We start from the raw sequence: 24,996 nt of genomic DNA, 5'->3' as shown, positions 1-24,996 counted from the left end.
ACTTTGACTTCAAGGTCTTCTTATAAAGTAGTTTATTTTTGAAGATTTTGTTTCATTATGGAAGCCCCATATATTATTTCTTGATGAGATTGATAGCACATATTTTCACTTGATAGTAATGAATAGAAATAGTTATATCATAATCATTATTATTTGTTTCTTGTGTTTGTATTTTGAATTGGTGATATTTTTTATAGAGATTGATTTTGCCAATATTCTGGTGTGATAGAAGATACTAGATTTAAATGTGTATATGAACCAAATTATGTCTTTTCTATCATATTTTTATAAACTTTTTTTATCTCTACCTCTTTGTATCCAACTTTTTTAAATCCATTTTTTGACTATGAACTTGAAAATCGACCTATATTAAATTTAATTTCACTATATTATTAAAGTTTGTTGAGATCTACAAGTTACTAAACTAATTGTTCCTTCATGTCCAATCATACAAATAAATAATATTAATGTTTGACTACTATATCAATAGAGTCTATATTTCACTTTATCTCAATTTAATCTATCTCAAAATTGATATAACTTCTTATGTTTTTAGTGTTTAGTAACTACACTTTGTTGAGGGACATGATATCATGCATATTAAATAATAAATCTATTTGATCATATATATTAAAGTTAAGAGTGTAGATATCTAGGTGTTTTTCAAGAAGACATAAGGTTGACAATGATTTGATAATATTAGATAAAAAAAATTATTTGTATTTGATAAATTAAAATTGAAAATTCATTGGATTACAAACATTTTCTATAAAAGTTTGGTAAGAACACACTAAATGTTGTTAATATATTTTGTAAGAACACATTCATTCTTGGCACAACCAAATAGTATTGAGCTGAAATAAATAAGGAGATTTTATTATGGAGGGATCCTACTTCCACCTATGGATTGCTTTATCATAGATTGGCAATTTTTTACTTTTAAGGCTCTTCAAACAATTTGCTAGAATCCTATATAGCTTGGATGGATCAAGACACCTTGGGAATAAAATGGGGCATCATCTAGAATTCATCCACCTAACTCAATGTGCTATCATAGTTGATTTGGCCCCATAAGGTTTTAGAGAAAAATATGTCTATTGATATATTTACATTGTGCTCAAATGACACATTTTACAAGAATGCATAATTTATTCTTGGTGTGGTAAAAAAAAGTTGATATGATAAAAAATAAGAGGGTTTAATATGCTGAGACCCAACATCCACCTATATTTCTAGAAAAAAAACCCCCAAGCACCATGAACTCATAAAACTACTTCATCACATATTATTATTATTTGACTCTTAGGGATATTAAGAGACTCTTCTATAATCCTATAGCTCAAATAGATTAAAGCATCTAAAAAAAATGGTATCTCCTCTAGCATTCATCCACTCATCCTAGTATGTTTAGTAGAGTTAATTTGGTCCCAAGATGCATAAAACACAAAATATAGCTTTTGGCAACATTAAACACCATTAATACATTTTGCAAGAATGCATTCATTCTTGGTGTGGTCAAAGGATTATGAGTTGATTACAACTAAAAGAGGTTATTACATGGAGGCACCACACATCCAATTGTGGGTCTAGATGAAACATTTACATATTTCATGAATTCTAAGAATAGTTCCATCATAAATTGTGGGTCTAGATCAAGACACCCAAGGAATAAAATGAGGCCTCCTTTAAAATTAACCTACCTTTCTCAACATATTGACATATTCAATTTGAAATTTCAAATGACTAATAAATTTCCAAAATAGCATAGAACACAACATTTTGAAATTTCAAATGACTAATAAATTTCCAAAATAACATAAACCTAAAATTAGAAAAGTTTGAAATTGATTTTTTTTTATATAAATGTTAAACTATAGTGAAAGAGGAAAGAATAACTATTGAAAGCTCCACAACTTTGACTTCAAGGTCTTCTTATAAAGTAGTTTATTTTTGAAGATTTTGTTTCATTATGGAAGCCCCATATATTATTTCTTGATGAGATTGATAGCACATATTTTCACTTGATAGTAATGAATAGAAATAGTTATATCATAATCATTATTATTTGTTTCTTGTGTTTGTATTTTGAATTGGTGATATTTTTTATAGAGATTGATTTTGCCAATATTCTGGTGTGATAGAAGATACTAGATTTAAATGTGTATATGAACCAAATTATGTCTTTTCTATCATATTTTTATAAACTTTTTTTTATCTCTACCTCTTTGTATCCAACTTTTTTAAATCCATTTTCTGACTATGAACTTGAAAATCGACCTATTTTAAATTTAATTTCACTATATTATTAAAGTTTGTTGAGATCTACAAGTTACTAAACTAATTGTTCCTTCATGTCTAATCATACAAATAAATAATATTAATGTTTGACTACTATATCAATAGAGTCTATATTTCACTTTATCTCAATTTAATTTATCTCAAAATTGATATAACTTCTTATGTTTTTAGTGATTAGTAAATACACTTTGTTGAGGGACGTGATATCATGCATATTAAATAATAAATCTATTTGATCATATATATTAAAGTTAAGAGTGTAGATATCTAGGTGTTTTTCAAGAAGACATAAGGTTGACAATGATTTGATAATATTAGATAAAAAAAAATTATTTGTATTTGATAAATTAAAATTTAAAATTTATTGGATACACTCTACAAACATTTTCTATAAAAGTTTGGCCTCTTAGTGAAAAGACGTTTAACAAAGTTTGGCTTCTATGGTAAAGATCAAATCTCTCATAGGACAAGATCTCAAGTCCAAAATAATTTTGCAAGGCACGTGGAGATTCCTTGACACATTTATAATATATTAGTATTTAGATCTTGATTGTCTACTAACATAAGTGCTTACATTTGACTTCAGTTTCATAATTACACATTTAATTTGTATAAATTAAAGTCAAAAAATTAAAACGGATGATAGTTTATGAAGGAGAAACAAATGAATACTTTTAAATATTTGCGTTGATTACCTTGATCTTACACACAATAAGGAAATTCCCATGCATTTTCTTTCTTATGAAAAGACTATACATTAGAAGTTAAAACATATAAATAATTTTCTTTAGGACTTTTGAGCATACTCTCATGGTTAAAAAATGCTCTTCTTGCTTTCGTGAGCTTAAAAGAGGAAATAAATTAGTGATTGATATGGAGTATTAGGTCGTGAAAGGATTTGAAAGAGTTTTGATGGATATAACGATTAGGTTGATTTGATTTTAAGACTTAAGTCTCTATCTTAAATTTTCTTTTAAAAAAATAAAAAAATCAAGGTTAAAAGAGGAAATGAATGGTTGATTGATCAAAGTAATGGATAGGGGATGGATTTAAAAGAGTTTTACTCGATATGAGGATTATGAGATTTCAATTTCAGATTTGAATTTTTAAGTAAAAAACTTTGATCTTATTTTTGAAAATGAAAAAGAAAATAAATAATTGATGGATATAAAAAATAGATTATTACACGATAGATGGATTCATTCGAAAGAGAGTATGATGAATATGACGATTTGTCATATAAATAATTGGGATTTAAATTTAATATTTATATCTTATTTCGATTATCTAAATCTTAAATATTTAGAAATAATTATATTTTTTATTTTTTTCCTACTAACTCATTCCTTTTATTATTACTACTGTATTACCATGATTAATTGTATACAGAAATATGTCACTAAAATGTGTAGGGTGTAGACTAGCCCCAGTTGAGAGATCCATAATTCAACTTGGAAGCTTCAAGGATTCAATGTTATGATGATCTCAGTTGAAGGGAAACAAATTGGTCAGGAGTTACAGCAGTCATGTTCAACATTTTGACTTGATAGACTCATCTTGTGATGTTTTTCAAACTGTTATTGGCTGTCAACATTTCCATCTGAAGTAGGTTAAAAATAAGGAAATTCTTGGTTACATGCACTAAACAATTATTAGAATGTCTAGATTTTTGGGATTCAAGAATGCTGATTGATTTGCGAGGCAGATTTGTCATTTGAATCCATAACATTGGTTTATGGCATCATAACTATATGTCAATCTAACTACTTGTTCTTTTATTAGTGTTTGTGAAGATGATCAAATGTCGAACTAGGAGTACGATTCATTAATTTGTATAGGATGAAAATAAAAACAATTTTTTGATAAAATTGATCTAAATCTTTGGTGCATGTCCTCTCCTATTGTATAGTCTATAATGACTTATTATTGATTAATAGCATTCTAAGATTATTGAGAAAATTACTCATAACATGATTCCTCTCCCACCCTTAAAAAAAAGAGCTTATATGCTTATGTATTTGCATGTTGTTAAGTCCTTCCTCTTTTGAATCAATTGTTTTATCAGAAGGCAAGTGCTATAACTACTCTTTTGTATCAATATTGTAGTATATGCTAAGCTAAGGAATGGGTGGACTAAACTCTCTATAAAACTAAATAAAAAAGTATTGTAGTAGACTCATTCATGCATATGACTTATTTACAATTCATATATTTCTTATACAAGAAGCCTGTATAATTTTCTTTGGGTTCTTATTTTCTGTAAAACAAATTGATTTAATTATACTAATACAAGTTGTTATTCCAAATTAGTAGATAAAATCCCATGCTCTTCTCTGCTTCTTTGTCTGCTCATAATTAGGATCATCAGTGGGCAACTCATGTTTGCAGAGTGGACAGAAGTTTGAGGAAGCCAACCACTTATCAATACACTCCTCATGGTATTCATGTTTGCATGGCATCTTCTTCATTGTTTCACCCTCCACCATTTTCTCCTGGCATACAAGGCACAAGTATTCTCTACCCTTAACTAAAACTTTGGTTTTCAAATTCCTTACTGCAGTTTTAGCTACTAGAGGATTTCCCCTGATTTGAACAACAGACCCATCAATCCAAAGATCATCCTCCCCATAATCTTGAATATCATAAATGTGAAATACTAGAACTGTTGTATTAGATTCAACATCTTGCCATAGTTTTTCCCAATTCAAGTTGTCTCCTACCATTTGAATTGCTCTATTGTTCATGGATTCAAGACCCCAAAACATTACTCTCACTGGAAGAATATAAGAATTTGAATCCTCTGCAGGAGTTGCCCTTCTATTTCTACTCAGTTCAGGATTGGAATTTGAGAATTGGGCACGACATTTTCCCACAAACAAACAAGTAACAGTGATAGCAACACCATTAGTGAAATAGTCTATATGTGAAATCCTTATGTGCAGGTCTTTTCTGTAAGCCTCAGAAGCTCTGTTTCTAAGAACATTTGCAGGCACATTTTGTTGGAGAAGCTCTGATGGGTTGGGAACTCCTGTTCCAATGCACAGTTTCATGACTTCTTTGAGTTCATCTTTGTATACTCTGAAATAGTCACTGAATTCAATCGACAGAGCTTCCATGCATTCACATTCACCAGAGGGTCTCACATCTACTTCACACTTGGGGCATTTCAATTGCTCCATGTTAGTGATAGGCAATCAATAAGTTAGGTTAGGATGAAAGAGAAACTATGCAAATTCTCAATACCCAGTTGTCTTACAATTAAAATGACTGCATATATATATATATATATATATATATATATATATATATATATATATATATATATATATATATATATATATATATATATATATATATATATATATATATATATATATATATATATATATATATTTATTTATTTATATATTTATATATTTATATCTAGTTTAGATGGTTCAAATATTTGTGTGGACATTGCACCCTTTCATATAAGTCATGTCCTTAATTTGGGGTTCATACATTTTCATATGAATATTGTTTATACGCAAATAAAAGTAGAGTTTTGTTTTTATCAATTCAATTAGATTTTATTACTAATTAAAAGATACTAATATTTTTTTTTAAATTAAGATGGTGAAAAAAATGGCATCATTAATCCAGAATAACAAAAAGGGGTCCTGATCATGAAATAATAGTTATGCCTATTACTAATAGCAGTTTCATAGAGCACAACTATAGTAGTGATGTCCATGATTTTAATTTTTTATTATTTTTTTTTTATCAAAATAAGAAAACAAAATTGCACAATTATAATTATAAATAAAAGTTGAAAAATAGCAGCAATAAAAAGGATTTTGTTGTCATTACATCATCAACAGTTATAGTTAGCCAAATTAAGTTTGGAACTTGATGATACCCTTCCAAGTCATATGAAAATTCTATGATGGTTGATAGTTTGAATGCTTTTCATTTGAGTTTTTAAGAAAAATATAAATTAGCAAAAAATATTTAATTTATCAAGAACTTTATATAAAATCTTCTATATTTAAATTTATCTATTGATTTTATCAATAACAAATATTAAATATGAAAAACATATTTAGTGTTACAATCTAAATAAGTTTTTAAATTCATATTCAAAAATATTTGACACAATTTATTAAAAATATTTTTAAAATTGTCAATGGACCATATTTTTTCCCAATTCAAGTTGTCTCCTACTATTTGAATCCTTGTATTATTCATGGATTCAAGCCCCCAAAACACTACTCTCACTGGAAGAATAAAGAATTTGAATTCTCTGCAGGAATTGTCCTTCTATTTCTACTCTCACTGGAAGAATAAGGAATTTGAATCCTTGTATCTTTCAAATGACCTCTAGATTTGTCTCATCAGTTAGATCACTTAATGAATCTTGACAGAATTGTTTGATGTCCTTGCTTTGTACTTATTCTGTTTTAAATAAATTTTAACCCTTCTTTATTTTGATAAAATGTGTAGGACGTATTTGTCTTATATAACTGACGTTATTTTTTAGTTCCAAACATGTACTGCGCATGAGATTCGTTAGGGTTCACGATCTCCATCGCTCTCCCGCCACCCTCCTGCCTGATCACATCTTCTATGTCCATGATCTGGACGAAGATTAAAAGCCCTTCCTAGCCTCTTTGTGCATCATCCTTGAACCGCAATTTAACGTCCTCATGTCGTCGAAGAAACTGAATGCGCGAGTGACATGCCTTCATCTCCTCATTTGCCTTTGGGATACCTTCTACAAGATTAAATCCCCATCCTAGCACCACCCACTCCAGTAAGGACTCCAGGTTTAACAGATATTCCCCTGGGATTAGTCTCTATAGCACCTTTCGCACCTCTTGAACCGTGTGTCCCAGCTCTAGACCCCAAATCATGAGCAGGGAGTAAATGTCCACTCTACACCTATAGCGGTGACCAATGACATCCACCTCTTCTCCTAAAACCAACTGAACTGCTTTTAGAAGAAGCGGGTCTTTAGCGAGAAACATTCTCTCGATTTTCTTTGGCAGAACAGGACCACGAAATGCATATCTGAGCTTTCTAAGAAAATGCAGAGATTTATGATAAAACTAGTTTTAAAGATGGTTTCACCAACTCGCCAAGTCTATTCATAATCTGTGTGGCCATTATGAAATTGGCATTAAACGCATGGCTCCCCACAATTGCCATCATTTCAGAGCATGTCGCAATAACTACTCATTAACTCACACTTGCACAGGAAAAAAATAGCTTTTGCCAAGGGATTTGAATTTAATGTCGTACCAACTTGGCAGTGCATCTTAACTCCATTCAACAATTTCATTTCTATCATTCCGCCACCTCACCTCCCCTGGCTTGAGGCCACATGCTTCATTTGACAGCTCACCTGCAAGAGTGTTTCCCTCTCTTTTCACGTGTGAGATGCAATAATTATTAAAAAAATTAGTTTTTCACTTATCATATTTATATATTTATCTAATTTCCAACACGGGGTATGTCCTTTAACCAGAGCCTGGACAACAATTTGGGAATCACCCTCTAAATGTAATTTCGACACCTTCAGATTAGCTACTAAATCAACTGCAAGAAAAGTCATCTAGACTTCTGCCTCATTATTAGTGTCGTCTTGAAGTCTTCTAGCCCCTTTACACAAGACCTTTCCTTCGTCATCACAAACCACACATCCCGCTCTTGAGATCCCTGGATTGCCTTTTGATGCTCCATCAAAATTTATTTTCACCCACCCCTTCTCTGGTTTTGACCATTTAATCGTCTCTCTATCTAGACGGTCATTAGCAGGGTTAACCTTGGGGAACCCATGAACGTGTCATGAATTTAGAAACTTTAATTAAATCTAGGAAGGACAATTTATTATTTAATATGTAAAAAATATACTTTTTTTCATATCATTCTTATGCTTTTTTAAATATAACATAGCTAATATTAATAAAGAAAAATAGAAATGCTTTTTTCCTCCTTTAAAAAAAAAAAAACTTTGCATTTAAAGTTTATAAAATTTTATAATAATAGAGAAAATTAAAATTCTTTTTTTTTAAATCAAAGAAAATTGCATTTTAAAATTATATAATCTAATAAATAAATAAAGTTAAATATTTTTTTTTAATTGACAAATTTACTCACTACCAAATATACGTCAAATAACTTTTGTTTCATTTTACAAAAGTTTTTACATCCGAATGTAATACACCTTTTGATATAATTACTTTGTTGATAATAATAAACTTGAAAAAAACATATAATTTTAAAAATAAAATTAATACAAAATTAACATATAATTTGTTATCATTTTCCTTCAAGTCGAAAATATTCTTTCATCTTCAAATTTTCGTTGTTTTTATTGTACACAAAGTAAATAGTTGAAGACTTCTGTAGACACCCAAAATTGTCATGTCTAATTAAATAAATATTTTATTTATTTAATTATCTAAGCCTAATTCTTCTATTAATTAAATAAATCTTTATTTATTTAATTAATTCATTTATCCTCTTCTAGCCTTATTTCTCATTTAAATAAATACATTTATTTATTTAAATTATCCTTTTCCTAAATTAAATAAATATCTTATTTATTTAATTGATCCCTATTAATTAAATGAATCTTTATTTATTTAATTAATTCATTAACCTTTTCTACTTATGACACATGTCATTCATCGCTTAATTCCTACACTAGCTACCTCTTTTATTATTTTATTATTTCCTCTACCTACCCTCTAATCATAGCCGACCTTCTTTTACACCTCTCAATCTTATCCCTCCATTTCATATTGTGTCTTCTATGTAAGGAGATGCTTCCTTCATTATCAAACCCTAATCAATCATTCTAATCAATCATTCTACCAAACTAATGAGCTAAGGAACTACTTGATCAATTGGCTACACTACGATCCTACTTGCAACCACATTCCGTTCTTTGTTGAGCTTTTGTGCACATAAAATCTGAGAGCAAATATATCAAGCAAGATCAATGGAGATAGGAAAAATGGAGATCAAAACCCTATCAGACATGTAATGGTATAATCCTTGTGATTTCATTTGATTTGCATTGTCTTAGGTAATCTTCATATGTTATGGTGGATCTTTATTGTTGTTAGGCTAGGGTTTGGTGGTTGAATTCATTTAGCCTTTCAATATTGTTATTATTGTTATCCATTTTCACCATAAACAACTTCGATTCAAAGTGAAGACTTTGATTTATTTTAAAGTCTATATCGACTGCGCAAATATTAACTGACACGTGTGTGTTGATGCTCAACGTCCACTAATCATCTTTCCATGAGTTCAGTTGAGTAACGACTCTCCAAAAACATAGGACACCATATGGTGTCATTAGGGGTCATATGGTCTCCTACAACCCCTTAGGACACTATTTGACCCCTTAGGACTCCATATGGTGTCGTTATCAGTCGTATGATGTCCTAAGAGGTCATATAGTGTTTTATGACCCCTTAGGATACCATTTGGTGTCATTATGGGTCGTATGGTGTGCTAAGGGGTCATATGGTATCTTATGACCCCTTAGGACTCCATATGACCTCTTATGTGTTATTATGGGTCATATGGTGTTGTAAGGAGTCATATGGTGTCCTATGACCCCTTACGACACATGCATGGATCCCTAGGATACCACATGAGCTCTGAGAATACCTTTTGACCATAGAGAGGGAGACAGGGGGAGGAGAGGGAGGCAATGGGAGAGAGATACACCTAAGAGAGGAGGAGAGTGAGATAGAGACTAAGAGGGAGAGACAAGAGATAAATGAGAGAGAGAGGGAGGGAGAGAGAGAGAGAGAGAGAGAGAGAGGGAGAGAGAGGGGGGGAGAGAGAGAGAGAGAGAGAGAGAGAGAGAGAGTGACATAGAGAAGGGGACTCAAAGAGAGAGAGAGAGAGACCTAAGAGGTGAAGGGAGGAAAGGTGAGAGAGAGAAAGAGAGGGTGAGAGATAGAGAGAGTCTGAGTGAGAGCGAGGAAGGGGTGGAAGGATATTACAAGAGACTAGAGAGAGAGAGGTGTGAAGAGAGGGAGAGAGGGGGAGAGTTAGAAAGAGAGGTAATGAGAAAGGGAGAGAGGGAGGGAGAGGGGAGAGGGAGAGAATGAGAGAGAGATACCTGAGAGAAGGAGAGAGTGAGATAGAGAGAACGACGATGAGACGGAGAGACTTCAGAGATAAAGAATGTGAGAGAGAGAGAGAGAGAGAGAGAGAGAGAGAGAGAGAGAGAGAGAGAGAGAGAGAATTAAGTGAAAAATAGAAAGGGAGATGGGGAGGTAGGGAGAGAGTGGGAAAGATATACACTTGATACAGGAGGAGAGTGAGATAGAGAGATAGAGGCAGATAGAGAGAGAGAGAGAGAGAAACTTGGTAGAAGATGAGAGAGAGAGAGAGAGAGATAGATAAAGGTTGATAGCCAGAGATGTGATAGAGAGAAGGAGAGAGACTTGAGAGAAAGAGAAATGGAGTGAGAGGGGAGAGAGAAAGAGAGTTAGAGGGAAAGAAATGCTTGACAAAGGAAGAGAAAGGGAGGGGGAGGGAGAGGGAGAGAATGAGAGAGAGAGAGAGAGAGAGAGACTTAAGAGAGGGGGAGAGCTTGTGAGAGATAGATATATTTGAGAGAGGAGGAGAAAGAGAGGGATATATGAAAGAGAGAAAGAGGGTGAGGGAGATGACAAAGAGACACAGAGATACCCGAGAGAGGGAAGAAAGTAGAGAGGGAGATGCCTAAAAGACAAAAAGGTAGGGGTTAAGGAAGAGAGAGGGGGAATGTAGGGAAGAGATGAGAGACATAGTGTTGATATGAGCATGCTGATTACTGAAATTTTACTAAGTCTGAAATTTATAAGAATACTCAAAAAACTAGAATCTGCATTATAACTCTTAGAGATTTGGAACCACTCTCATACATCCTGACAATATATACATAAAATATAACTTAAAGTATAAATGACATTTCTGTCACTTATACTTAAATGTTATATTTTATGTATATATCCTACTGAAAAACCTAATGGAATGTAAGTGAATTGCATTTTAAAACCACGTACGTGGTTAGTATAATTTAAACCGTGTACGCAGCTAGTATTCTTAAAACCACGTATGCGGTTAGTATGTTTTAAACGCGCACGCGGTTTAGCTTTGGTTAGGCTCAACAAAACAAGCCTAAATGCGTATGGGGTTCTTTAAATTTGAAATACCCCGTGCGCGTTTTGGTGTTTTTCATGTTTTTTTTTGGTGTGTCCACTTTTCTTACCACCATCTTTGTGCACTTACCCACTTGAAGTTTGTCACTTTGAGGGTAGCAAATCTCGTCCTCTACCCAATGATCTAACATGCACAATTATATAGAAACTTATACTTTAAAGTTGGATAAATTAGAAACTTAAAAACTATCCATTCTTTATCTAATTTTTTTTCTTTTTCTTTTTTTATATCATATCTTAAAATATTTGTTATGGAGAGTCTTGTAACATGCAAGAGACACATCTATTCACATATGTTATCTATTTAAAGATCTCTAGACCTATAAGTTTAGCTATAGTGCAAATTTATTCAAAATATCCATTTTCAACACTTTGTACTACTATTATTTTACATAATTTTATCAATAATAGCTACCCATGTACAAATGAAGAATATTGAATATCAATGCCTTCTTGAAACTATACAAACGTATCCCTGTTTTGAGCACCCTTGGTTACCTTTGTTCATCATAATCCATAACAAGATGTCTTTCATAATTCTATCAATTGAAGATGTGAAGTTATTTGTAATGATCTTTTTAATTAAAACCTTCACAATTTAGAAACAATCTCTGCAACCAATGATACAAATTTTTTATATTAAAAAATAAATTTATGTGATCAATGCTACAACTTTTTAGATTAAAATAGGAAGTATAGTCAACATGTTGTTTTTCGTAAATAATATATACAACATAATTTATTCATATTGTTGACAATGAATTTCTTCAGATCTTCATTGCTTCTCAAGGTTGAGTGGGCTAATCATGAAGAGTTAAAATTTTTAAGCTTCGTCATATTAAAAATTCATATAGTTTTTTCAAGTTCTTATATTTTTATAGAATTATCAAATGTGATCCTCTCTAGTAAGTTTAGGCTCCCAAATAATTCAATGTGTTAACCTCTTTTATTTAATGATGGTAGAAATTATTTAAATGCCCTTCAAATTATTGAAAATGAGTCACCATACATTGTGTGATTATTTTAAAATCTTCAAGTACTACTTTCTCTTGCAAATGAACCTTCACCTTACACAACTTGACATATCTTATTTATCATTTTTCTATACTCTCGTCTACATAAATTAATTAAATAAATGTAATCATTAAGAAGATAATGAATTCAGATTTAAATAAGTTCAAAAAATGTTCAGATTTTGATTATTAGAATAAATATTCTAAAATTAAATAAGAAGAATTTGTGCATTTAATTTTTAATTTGATAACATAAATTGAAGATGAGTAGAATCAGTTGCCTACCTCTAAAAATGATATCTTTGGTATACTCATATTTTAGAATTAGAAGGAATTCAAAATTACTTGCAACTCAATTCTCAGATGCTTAAGGTTGATCCCAAGTGGTGCACATTTGTCCTTTCATTTGCAACTTTGATCTAGCTTACAATAGACTTCTACAACCTAATTCAATGTGATCACTAGTATTTGAAGATACATAAGGATGGTGGCATATTTAAATTCTTTTCAAAAATCTATCTTGTTACTAGGATTAATTTCTCTAAAATCAACTTTTTCAATGGAGCGGTTTTATAGTCTTGGATGGATATTTAAAGTCTATATGTAAATTATGATGTAATTGATTCCTTTTAAACTTAAATAAAATTATTTTTGAATAATTGTTTCATGATTATTTTCTTGATTTTCAAATGTTTTGATGACAATTTATTTTATTACAAATAAACATCTTTAACTACCGAGACATATCAATAAGTTGTACGTACATCAAACCAATTCTCAATGACTTATGGAAAATGACAAAACTCGACAATTTAAATTTTTTAAATTTGAATTTGAGACCAATCCTAAGCATCTTAAGGTTGAACATGAATGCCTCATAATTTAATTCAAGATAAAGAAATGTAAATTTTGAAATTAGAAATAGGTAATCTAAACTAATTAGAAGGCAAAAGTGTGAACATGCCAAAGAATTGTAGCTCAATTGGTTGGGCACGATTGGTGAGGATGATGGTATGAGTTATACCGGCATCTATGTATAGTGACATATTTCCATCAAAAAAGTGTGAATATAAATTCAAGAGAACTAAATGAACATGATATTTTTATTTTATTTTTTGTCAAAAAGAAAAAAAATTTAATAAACACAGAAGATGAATACAAAGGAGGAAAGGCCAATAGGCCCACAAAGAACAAACAACTAAACAGTCCTATCCTCCACAACTAATTGCTCAAACATATAACATAATTCTAGAGGCAAATCACTCCTATTCACAATATTTGAATCCCCCATATTTTCAGATTTCTATTTTGCCAAACAATCTTCTATTCTATTTCTTCATTACGAATGTGAGAAAACGTTACAAATCCAAAAGACTTACTCAACTTTAGAATTTGTCTAATAATCACATATAAATATCAATTAGCTTCATCCAGGTGCAAATTTTGAAATAAGGAATAGGTAATCTAAGCTGATTAGAAAATGAATATATGAACATAAAATCCAATATATAAAAAAAAAAATGAATAGAAATGAAAGTATTTTGAAATAAGGAATAGGTAATCTAAGTTGATTAGTGTTGAGAAACATGTGTCTCAACCTTGCAGTCTATTTCTGGAAAATTCCAGAATTTGTTTGAGGTAGTTTTCCACATGTTTATGCATTGGAAAATGGTTAGTGAGTTGTTAAAAATGAGTCTTGTCCATAGTAGAATATAGGTGGGCCATTTTTAGAGCCTTAATGACTCATTTTGTGACTTTTAAGAGGGTCTAAGCTAGGGAACAAAATTATGGACGGGATTACTATTTTAACCCGGTTGTTTTTCCATTTTGGAAATGTAAATGTCAAAAATGGGCACCATGTGGCATGGTGGTTAAGCCCATGGTTTTGTAAAACTACAAGTGGTTTCCAAGTTGTAAAATCACTATAAAAGGAGAGCTTGGGGAGGAGTTTGATCATTGAGTTTTTTGCAAGATTGGATGCTAGAAGGAGTCTCTCTGAGTTCGAGTTGTGGTGATGCGCTCCTGTAAGAACTTGCATTGCAAATGTATTGTAATCAACTTGATTTGATAATACATTGTGCGAGTTTTGAAGGGTGGGGTTTTTCTCCCAGAAGGGTTTCCCCACGGTAATCACTGTGTTATGTGTTCATTGCTATTTTGTTTATTCTTTATTGTGCATTTCTTGATATCTTAGTAATATTTAAGTTGAAAGTTGCATAACCGTCCTCTCAAGATTAGCGTAGGAAGACACCTTTGCTTCCTTACAAGTGGTATCAGAGCCTGGCCAGTTTTGGTTCTATTTGTTGGGTACAGGGTTTTTTGAGCTAATCAAGGTTTGAGTGGAAGCTTGTGCAGAGTTTTTCATTTCTGTGTTGCAGGATTGAAAAGATGGCAAGCATTTCAGGGAGGATTGATGTAGAGAAGTTTTCTAGCACAAACTTTGAGATGTGGAAGCTGAAGATGGAAGATCTGTTGATTGATCGAGATCTATGGGATGCGATTGATGAGAATAAGCATAGGCCCGCAGATCCGACTTTAGCCGCACAATATGATGTGACTGATAGAAAAGCTAAAGGTCTCATCAGATTGTGTCTTGCAGACTCTATTCTGATAAATGTCCATGAACAATCTACTGCAAAGAAGCTTTGGAAGAAGCTAAGTGAGATCTACCAAGTGAAATCACTTGTGAACAAGATCTTCTTAAGGAAGAAATTGTATTCTTTGAGAATGGAAGAAGGTGGATGAATTTCTGAGCATCTGGAAAGCTTTAATATGTTGGTAACTCAGTTGACCTCTGTTGGGGTGCCAATGGATGAAGAAGAAAGATGCCAAATCTTGCTATGTTCATTGCCAGACTCATGGGACAACCTTGTGATGGCCATAGGGAGCACTGCAATCGTCTTGAAGATGGAGGATGTTGTTGGTTCTCTACTTTCTGAGGAGATGAGAAGGAAGGTTTCTCTGAATGCCAAAGAGGCTCTGAGTGTTCGAGGAAGACCAAAAGAAAGAGGCAAGAATGAAAAGAAGAATGGTCGTTCTAAGTCCAAGAATAAGGGGAGATCAAAATCTCTTGGTAAGTCCAAGGTAATTTGCTGGAATTGTGGAAAGCCCGGACATTTCTGAAAGGACTGTAAAGAAGAAAAGAAGAAAAAGAAGAAGAAGCAAGATTCTGATTTTGAGTCTGAGAAGGAAGATGGAGATGCTTTCATCGCAGCCTTGGCCACTCGTGCAGGTGACAATGCATGGTTAATAGACTCAGGTGTATCTTTCCACATGACTCCTAATAGAAACTGGTTTAGTGAGTATGAAAATTTTGATGGTGGTAAGGTGTATTTGGATGATAACTCAGTACTTGATATTGTTGGTCGTGGAAGTATTCGTGTGAAATTTTCTGATGGTAGAATTAGAAGATTTGATGGTGTCTTGCATATCCCGGGACTAGCAAGGAATTTGTTATCTGTTAGCAAGCTAATAGATGCGAGTGTGCATGTACAGTTTTCTGAAGTAGGTGTGAAAATGGTAAGAGGTGCTATGGTGATAGCAAGAGGAAGAAGATTGGGTACACTGTACCAGCTTGATGCATGTACAGTTGAGTGCAATAGTACTTCTGATAAGATTGTGAAAAAGACTACTCAGTTGGAAAAGGAGAGGGTTTCTCTTTCAACAGATGGTCGTGGTTTTTGGGTACTTAAGGGTGCTCTGTCTACCGAATCAAAGTTGCCTGCAGAGAAGACCATGTTATGGCACCAGAGACTTGGCCACATAGGTGAGAAGGGTCTACGGACCTTGAAAAATAAGAACCTTGTTGATGGGTTGAATGATTGCAATCTTGAATTTGATTTTTGTGAGCATTGTATCTATGGTAAACAAAACTGCATTCAGTTTTACTCGAGTTCTCATAAGTCTTCATGTATTTTGGATCTAATCCATTTGGATGTATTTGGTCCAGTTGATGTTCCTTCTATTGGTAGATTAGTTTATTATGTTTCTTTCATTGATGATTTCAGTAGAAGAACATGGGTTTATTTTCTTAAGAGTAAAACTGAAGTTTTCAGTCATTTCAAAGAATTTAAAGCAATGGTTGAGTTGCAGACTAGAAAGAAAATAAAATGTTTGAAAACTGATAATGGTGGTAAATTTTGCTCCAATGATTTTGACACATTTTGTAAAGATTGTGGTATTAAAAGAGAGAAGACAACTTTGTATTCTCCACAACAGAATGGAGTTGTAGAAAGAATGAACAGGACCTTGATGGAGAAGGCTAGGAGTATGCTGAGTGGAGCTGGACTAGAACAAAAGTTTTGGGCTGAAGCTGTAGCCACTGCCTGCTACCTGATAAACAGGTCTCCTACATCAGCTCTTGTTGATAAGACGCCAATGGAAGCGTGGTCGGACCACAAGCCTTCACTTAGACATCTGAGAGTGTTTGGTTGCGAAGCATATGCTCATGTGCTAAAGGAGAAGCAGACAAAATTGGACAACAAAGCTATTAAATGTATTTTCATCGGATACAGTTATGGTGTAAAAGGATACAAGCTTTGGAATCTTGTTGAACAAAAGGTATTTTATTCAAGAAGTGTTATTTTTAGAGAAACTAAGCCTTCTTCTGTTACAGTGCAGCCAGAACAAACAGAACAAAAGAAAGATGTGATTCAACTACCTGCTACATCGGAGAAAGTTGAATCGAGGCCCTTAGAAAGACAAGAAGTCGAGGAGAGCTCTATGAGTTCTGAATCATCAGAGGAAGAAGAGGTACCTGAAGCTGAACCTGAACTAGATCTTGCTTGAAGGTCTACTAGACAAAGAAAACCACCTGAAAGGTATGGGTATTCTCCTGATGATTGGAGATGCATATTTGCATTGAATGCTAACATTGATGAACCGAGATTTGTAGAAGAGGCTCTTGGTATGAATGATTCAGAGTCCTGAAAAATAGCCATGGATGAAGAAATGGCAGCTCTTAAGAGGAATGAAACATGGGACCTTGTACCATTGCTTGAAGGATGAAAGTCTGTTGGTTGTAAATGGATGTTCAAGAAGAAGATGGGTTCAGATGGAACCATTGAGAAGTATAAAGCACGTTTGGTTGCAAAAGGTTACTCTCAGGTTGAGGGAGTAGATTATGGAGAGATTTTTTCTCCAGTAGCCAAAATGACATCCATTAGATTTTTACTTTCTATTGCAGTAGCCTATGATCTAGAGATCGAGCAAATGGATGTGAAAACAACTTTCCTTCATGGAGATTTGGAGGAAGAAATTTACATGACACAGCTAGAGCACTATGTGATGAAAGGTAAAAGTCATTTGGTCTATAAGTTGAAGAAATCCTTGTATGGTTTAAAACAGAGTCCCAGGATGTGGTACCAGAAGTTTGAAACATATGTGTTGAGTTTGGGATTTGTGCAATCTAAATTTGATCATTGTATATATTTTAAATCTGATGGTGATCGTTTCTTGGTCATTGCCTTGTATGCCGATGACATGTTATTTATTGGCAAAGGAAAAGGTTTGATTGCAGAGTTAAAATCTCAGCTCTCGATAAAGTTTGAAATGAAAGATCTTGGTGCAGCTAGGCACATTCTAGGAATGGAGATTGTAAGAGATAGACAAAACAGAAAGCTTTGGCTAGGCCAGAGCAAGTATGTTGGTACTATTTTGAAAAGATTCAATATGTAGGATTCAAGACCATTGAGTGTTCCTATTACAATGGGAACAAAGCTTTCTAGTTCACAGTGTCCTACATCCCCATTGGAGATGGAAAATATGAGTCGAGTACCATATCAAAGTGTTGTTGGAAGTTTGATGTATGTTATGGTCTGTACAAGACCAGACATTGCCCAAGCAGTGGGAGTTCTTTCTCGTTATATGTCTAATCCAAGAAGAGCACATTGGGATGCAGTAAAAAGAGTTTTCAGATACTTGAGGGGTATTTCAGAGTACTCGATATGTTTTCATGGAACAGGAAATGAGCATTCCTTAGATATTCGAGGCTATGTGGATTCAAACTGGGCCGGAGATGTTGATAGAAGAAGATCCACCAGTGCATATGTGTTTACATTATTCGGTGGTGCAATCAGTTGGATGAGCAAGCGACAGGCTGTGGTCGCTTTGTCCACTACTGAGGCATAATATATGGCAGCTACTCATGCCTGTAAGGAAGCCATCTGGCTAAAGAGATTCTGTTCAGATATAGAGTTTAAACAGGGTGCAGTGACAATTTACAGTGACAGTCAGAGTGCAATCTGCCTAGCGAAGAACCCTACTTTTCATGCCAAGACCAAGCACATTGATGTACAATATCATTTTGTGAGAGATATGATTGAGGATGGCAAGGTGAAGTTGGAAAAGGTAGAAACTTTGGTGAATGTTGTTGATGCATTAACTAAGCCCGTGGGCACAGAGAAATTTAGATGGTGTTCAGAGTCTATGGGCCTCTCGGCCCCTAGCAATTAAGTCCATGATATTTTGGATCCCCTAACTCTTGCAAGGTGTTCGACAAGTGGGAGAATGTTGAGAAACATGTGTCTCAACCTTGCAGTCTTTTTTTGGAAAATTCCAGAATTTGTTTGAGGTAGTTTTCCACATGTTTATGCATTGGAAAATGGTTAGTGAGTTGTTAAAAATGAGTCTTGTCCATAGTAGAACATAGGTGGGCCATTTTTAGAGCCTTAATGACTCATTTTGTGACTTTTAAGAGAGTCTAAGCTAGGGGACAAAATTATGGACGGGATTACTATTTTAACCCGGTTGTTTTTCCATTTTGGAAATGTAAATGTCAAAAATGGGCACCATGTGGCATGGTGGTTAAGCCCATGGTTTTGTAAAACCACAAGTGGTTTCCAGGTTGTAAAATCACTATAAAAGGAGAGCTTGGGGAGGAGTTTGATCATTGAGTTTTTTGCAAGACTGGATGCTAGAAGGAGTCTCTCTGAGTTCGAGTTGTGGTGATACGCTCCTCTAAGAACTTGCATTGCAAGTGTATTGTAATCAACTTGATTTGATAATACATTGTATGAGTTTTGGAGGGTGGGGTTTTTCTCCCAGAAGGGTTTCCCCACGGTAATCACTGTGTTATGTGTTCATTGCTATTTTGTTTATACTTTATTGGGCATTTTTTGATATCTTAGTAACATTTAAGTTGAAAGTTGCATAACCGTCCTCTCAAGATTAGCGTAGGAAGCGTTTCCGCACACCTTTGCTTCCTTACAATTAGAAGATGAAAGTATGAAATTGAAATCTAATATATAAAAATAAAATGAATAGAAATGAAAGTATGAATGTAAAATCCAATATATAAAAATAAAAATGAAGAGAAATGGATAAGAAGATGAGAATGAGTGAAATGAACAGAAGAATTGGTTGCTTCTCAATGTACAATTGTTCCACCCAAATGGGCCCATAAACAAATAGGAATCGGCAGGGGTGGGCAAATTTCACCATGAAAATAACGTCGGTCATGGCGCTAAATTTCTGAACTATCACCTATTGAAAGGTGTTTGGTGGTAGGAGATGTGGGTGGCAATGGCAATGGAAAGCCTCTTCATGCTCTGGTTATTCCATACCCAACTCAGGGCCATGTAACTCCCATGATGCAACTCTCAAAAACTCTGGCCGCAAAAGGCCTCATTGTCACATTTGTTACAACGTATCATTGGCATGCTGAAATCACTCAAGCAAATTCCTGTTCAAGTGACCCTGTTCTATTGGAAGCAAATAAACTGGGTCTACATATTCGTTCTGCTCAAATCTCAGATGGTTTGCCCCTAAATTTTGACAGATCTTCCAAATTCTATGATTTTATGCAATCTGTTGATAACATGGGTGAAGCTCTAGAAGAGCTTATGAATGATCTGAACAAGAAAGAGGCCCCCATATCCTGTGTTATAGCTGATACACTTCTTTTCTGGTCACTAGATGTGACCAAGAGATTTGGGATTCCCTGGATTTCCTTTTGGACACAGCCTGTGGCTGTCTACTCAATCTACCACAACTTTCATCTGCTGAGGTCTCATGGTCATTACCCTCCTAAGGGCATTGGTATGTTTATTCTATTTGCAATTGTTATATTAAGAGTTGATGAAAACCAGAGTGTAATGTATTGAGTATGTATGTCTTGAATACAATAAAATCTGAATTGAGTATGTATGGCTTGAATACAATGAAATCTGAAAGTAAGCAATCTGTTGATATTTCTCTGGAGATTGAAAAGTAGCATGTCTTGATGATCTCATACTTGAATGGCCTTGAGATGAACATTCTTGCTTTCAATATGTTTTCTAACCCATTATGCCCTATGATCAAGAACTCTCTTGCAGCCCAGACCATCAATAGCCCAAGGCTAGTAGTATGAGATGTTATGAAGTCAGAGCATTATTTTTAAGTCTGAACAATGACAGATATACAAGGCCAGGCTTATATATTGTTCATGTTGAAGGAAAGTCTTTAAAAGGCCATGAGAGCGTTTGCTGTGGTTGAGAATGAGTTGTTCTCTTTCCTACCATATGCATGAATATTAGAGGCACTCATTTTACTGATGATATGCCTAAGTAGTATTTACAAACAGTGCTAAAATTGTATGCTAATATTAAGAATTTGCCAGAATTTGGAACTATAATACTGGATTGTAATACCTTAGTGGGGAAGGTCTCCTTGCCAAAACTATGGCCATCCACTTCATAGGATGAGAAACCCACTTTCAGAATTGAAGGATCCATAGTCTTATCTTTGATCAAAGTCCATGAATTCAGACAAGAGTTCTTTGTAGTTTGCTACCAGAGGAAATCTCAATCTCTAGAGTTTTATGCTCTCAATTGTACCTTCAAAGGATTTAATGTTTTTCTTTGGGTTTTAAATGCTTTTGAATTTGTTTGCTCCATTATACTTCTGTATTTTAGAATTATCTAGTTTGACAATCTTATTATTGATTTTTTTTTTCAAATAGAATCACAATGGATACTGTTCAAATCAAACATTTTGAATATTTGGCTTTTGATCCTCTTTAGATGAGGGCATGTATACATATATTGGAGAAAAGAAATTATTGTTGTTTTTAAATGTTACTTGATGAAAGAGTTTATACATCCTGCACTATTTTTGTTGCAACAAAATGGTTGACTCTTTGACACATTACTAAAAAAAATTGTAACTATGAGTGAATTTGATTACCTAACAACAGATTAAAACCACCTCACTAAAAACCCTGTTTGATACTTTGGTGTTCTGCTTGTTTTTCTTCCCTTAATGCTTATTTGATTTACAAGTGAATAGGATGTGCTCTTCTCACTTTCCCTCTCACAAGTATTCTCTTCTGAGCTATGCTGACTAGTTGTATTTGTAGTCTACAGAATATCTTATTGGTTTAACCTTCTAAATTTAGTATACCCTGTCTGTCTTTTGCTTCATACGACTTTCAGATTACATCCCACCAACATGTGTCATGAGCAAAAATCCAATTCATTTAGGAATCATTTTAGAAACTTGAATAATCAAGTTCAAGTTTTTTGAATTAAACTGTATATAAAAATTTTAATTGACATTTTGAATCACACAGTGATTCATCATCATGATCTGCCCTGTTCTAGTTCTGACCACTTTGAAGCTTTTCTTGCAGAGGAGTTGGATGATTACATTGATTATATCCCTGGAGTTCCAAATATACAATGTAAAGACCTTCCATCATTTCTACAGCTTCAAGACCCCAATTCAGATTATGTGCTTGACATGCTCTTGAAGTCATATCAATCAGCTCGTCGAGCAGACTGGGTTCTCTGCAATTCTTTCTACGAGCTTGAAGCAGAGGCAATAAAAGCAATGGATGCAGAAACTCCAGTTTTGACTGTGGGTCCTCTACTTCCAAGCAGTTATCTAGACAGCCATAATCCCAAGGACATAACAGTGGGGACAAGCTTCTTGACTGAATATCAGCCCTCAGAATGGCTGGACTCTAAACCTTCTGAATCAGTCATATATGTTTCCTTTGGTAGTTTAGTTCATGTATCCAAAACTCAGATAGAAGAGATAGCCATGGGACTGAAAGAAAGTGGGCAGCCTTTCCTGTGGGTGCTTCGTCCAGATATAATATCTTCTGAGATCTCCATCTGCCTACCAGATGGCTTCATGGAGACCTGCAAAAGCCAGGGGCTGGTTGTTCCATGGTTGCCTCAGCTACAGGTATTATATGAATAATTATAACCCACAACCTAAAATTTTACATTTTTTTCCTGATGAGTAAGTAACACCTAAACAAGATGAGTTGGACGCTGAACTGGATCGTGGGCATACCCACGACGCAACAAAAAAAAATACTTTAACTTTAGGTTATAAATTCATTGCTTCTATTTTGTGTGTTTCATCTTTTGTTCTGAGCAATGTTTTTAACAGGTATTATCCCACCCATCAATAGGTGGCTTCTTCACACATTGTGGATGGAACTCTGTTACTGAATCCATAGCTCTGGGTGTTCCAATGTTGGGTTTTCCTCTCTGGACAGAACAGTATACCAACTGCAAGCTAATGGTAGATGAATGGAAAATCGGGCTAAGATTGAGAGGTGGTCACAGAGATGATAAGGCGATTCACAGAGAAGAAATATCAAGGGCTATAAGAACATTGGTGGCAAGTGAAGAAGGAAAGGAGATGAAGAACCGGATCATGGCATTAAGAGATAGTGCAAGGAGTGCTATGAAGGCAGGAGGATCTTCTCAAAACAATATAGAGGCTTTCATTGAAGATTTAAAGTTCACTGTCAATGTAGGAAATGGAAGCCAGACTAATTGATTTTTTAGCAATACCTTTTTCACAATATTTCTTTTGTTAAAACTATCCATTTACAGTAAATTATTAAGGTGTTTCGCTCATAAAACTACAAAGTTGATAAAGAGGCACATATTTTCTTAAAGTGGTTGGCATTGCTATGATTGGCAAGATTGTGAAGCTAACAATTCTATAGATCCAATTAAGATAATACTTGAGCTGTAATGATATTTAAAAATAGTGGTAGTCAAAGTGGTTATTGTATTAATGTGAAAAGAATTTACATATTTAATATCTAAGCTTTTTCTTAAGTTTTGATGTTACTAATGTGCAAGTATAATTTCTCTTTACGAGTGGTTGCTTTTCTTGTGGTTCTAATCCTTGTTTAAAAGGGATTTTAATAGTTGATTTGTTTCAATCAAATAATTATAGCAAGTACTCATAGGATGGGGGAGGAGGATCTTGGATTTGGTTGTGTTGTTATTCTATAGCTCTTATTTCACAATATGGTCATACCCTATAGTCTCTTGAGGTTTGGAGTGCTAATGTTGAGTCCTTGGTTTAAGTATGTAGTTACACAAGAAAGCATTAGATTATTATCCCCTATGATTGCATAAATTATCCATGGACTACATGTTAGATGTTGGTACACATGGTCTTCATGTTGGAAGCTCTAGGTTGTTATTATGAGTGGTAAAAATTTCCTCCAATCCTTTGTTCTATTAGTAGAGGATGTTTATCTTCATGTTCTTTAAGGATGTGGATCAATTCTTTCTATGGAAAGATTTGGTGCACTTAGATTTCTTGGTTTAGCTATTAGTTATGCTTTGATAATTAGATACAAATAATCTTCTGTTTAGGAAATCCAAATATGCATTTCTTGGGATTTAGTGAAATATTGTACTCTAGACAACTATTAAAAAAGTAGCTTCAAGTTTTTGTAATGGTCACTTGATTATGTAGTTAGGCTATCCTAGTTCACCACCATGATCTCATCAATGAGAGAAGAAAATGAAATGTCCATCACTCTAAAAAATTGAACTTGTGTTATTCAACTTGAATGGCATCCTTAGATAAATATAAGTACCCCAAGGAGTAAAAAATATTGTCTTATGTTGCTCTAACTCCTTGAATGCATCTTTTAGCTCTATTAACCATCTGCCTCGAAGCTCTTTCATAAAGATTTAAAGTTGACTTTAAGATTCTAGGTTCCCCAACAAATGAACTCCCCATCAAAATAGTATCATCAACAAATTGTTGATGAGAGCATATCAAACTAGCTGAAGAAGGTTTCAATCCTCTCAAAAGACCATCCACAACTTGTTTCTAGATAAACCTACCTAAGCTCTCTGCCATGATAGTGAAAAAAATAAGAGCAATAGGATCTCCCTACCTTAAGCCCCAAGAAGATTTGAAGAAGTGGGAAGGCGAACCATTGATAGTGATCGCCATAGAAATAGTGGAGATAAGATGCCAAATAAGACAAATAACCCTATTAGAAAAGCCAAAAGTAACAAGGATTTTCTTCAGGAAAGCCCAATCCACCCTATCATAAGCCTTAGCAATGTCCAGCTTAAGCAAGAATCCTTGAGCCTTAGACACAGTCAAGGAGTGAGAGATCTCATGAATAGTGATGTTGGAGTCCAAGATTTGTCTCCCTAGAACAAAACCATTATGTTGAGGCACGATCAAAAAGGGCAGGATCCTCGGCAACCTATAAG

The 24,996-nt window shown here is 33.9% G+C and overlaps 1 protein-coding gene across 2 annotated transcripts; it reads left to right on the top strand.

Annotated features, from left to right (window-relative positions):
- The first annotated feature begins 19,878 nt into the window (after window positions 1–19,878).
- LOC131051443 (UDP-glycosyltransferase 86A1-like) lies at window positions 19,879–23,586 on the top strand. 2 transcript variants are annotated; one of them, XM_059221389.1, is made up of 3 exons: window positions 19,879–20,560; window positions 22,134–22,693; window positions 22,904–23,586. In XM_059221389.1, exons 1-3 carry the CDS (start codon window positions 20,110–20,112, stop codon window positions 23,297–23,299), a joined length of 1,407 nt encoding a protein of 468 aa, XP_059077372.1. In that variant the 5' UTR covers window positions 19,879–20,109; the 3' UTR covers window positions 23,300–23,586. The 2 variants fall into 2 exon arrangements, with proteins under 2 accessions (XP_059077372.1, XP_059077373.1); XM_059221390.1 differs by having other exon boundaries at window positions 19,884–20,560; window positions 22,926–23,048.
- Window positions 23,587–24,996: the final 1,410 nt, after the last annotated feature.

The sequence above is a fragment of the Cryptomeria japonica genome, chromosome 5 (assembly GCF_030272615.1).
Source record: "Cryptomeria japonica chromosome 5, Sugi_1.0, whole genome shotgun sequence".
Classification (NCBI taxonomy): Eukaryota; Viridiplantae; Streptophyta; class Pinopsida; order Cupressales; family Cupressaceae; genus Cryptomeria; species Cryptomeria japonica.
This window is presented reverse-complemented; position numbering and strand designations above follow the sequence as displayed.

Bases quoted from the DNA above. Each gene is read 5' to 3' on its own strand.
- LOC131051443 (XM_059221389.1), top strand. From the start codon at position 20,110: ATGATGCAACTCTCAAAAACTCTGGCCGCAAAAGGCCTCATTGTCACA. The intron at 20,561-22,133 runs GTATGTTTATTC...CTTTTCTTGCAG, and splicing joins TTACCCTCCTAAGGGCATTG to AGGAGTTGGATGATTACATT. The intron at 22,694-22,903 runs GTATTATATGAA...TGTTTTTAACAG, and splicing joins CATGGTTGCCTCAGCTACAG to GTATTATCCCACCCATCAAT.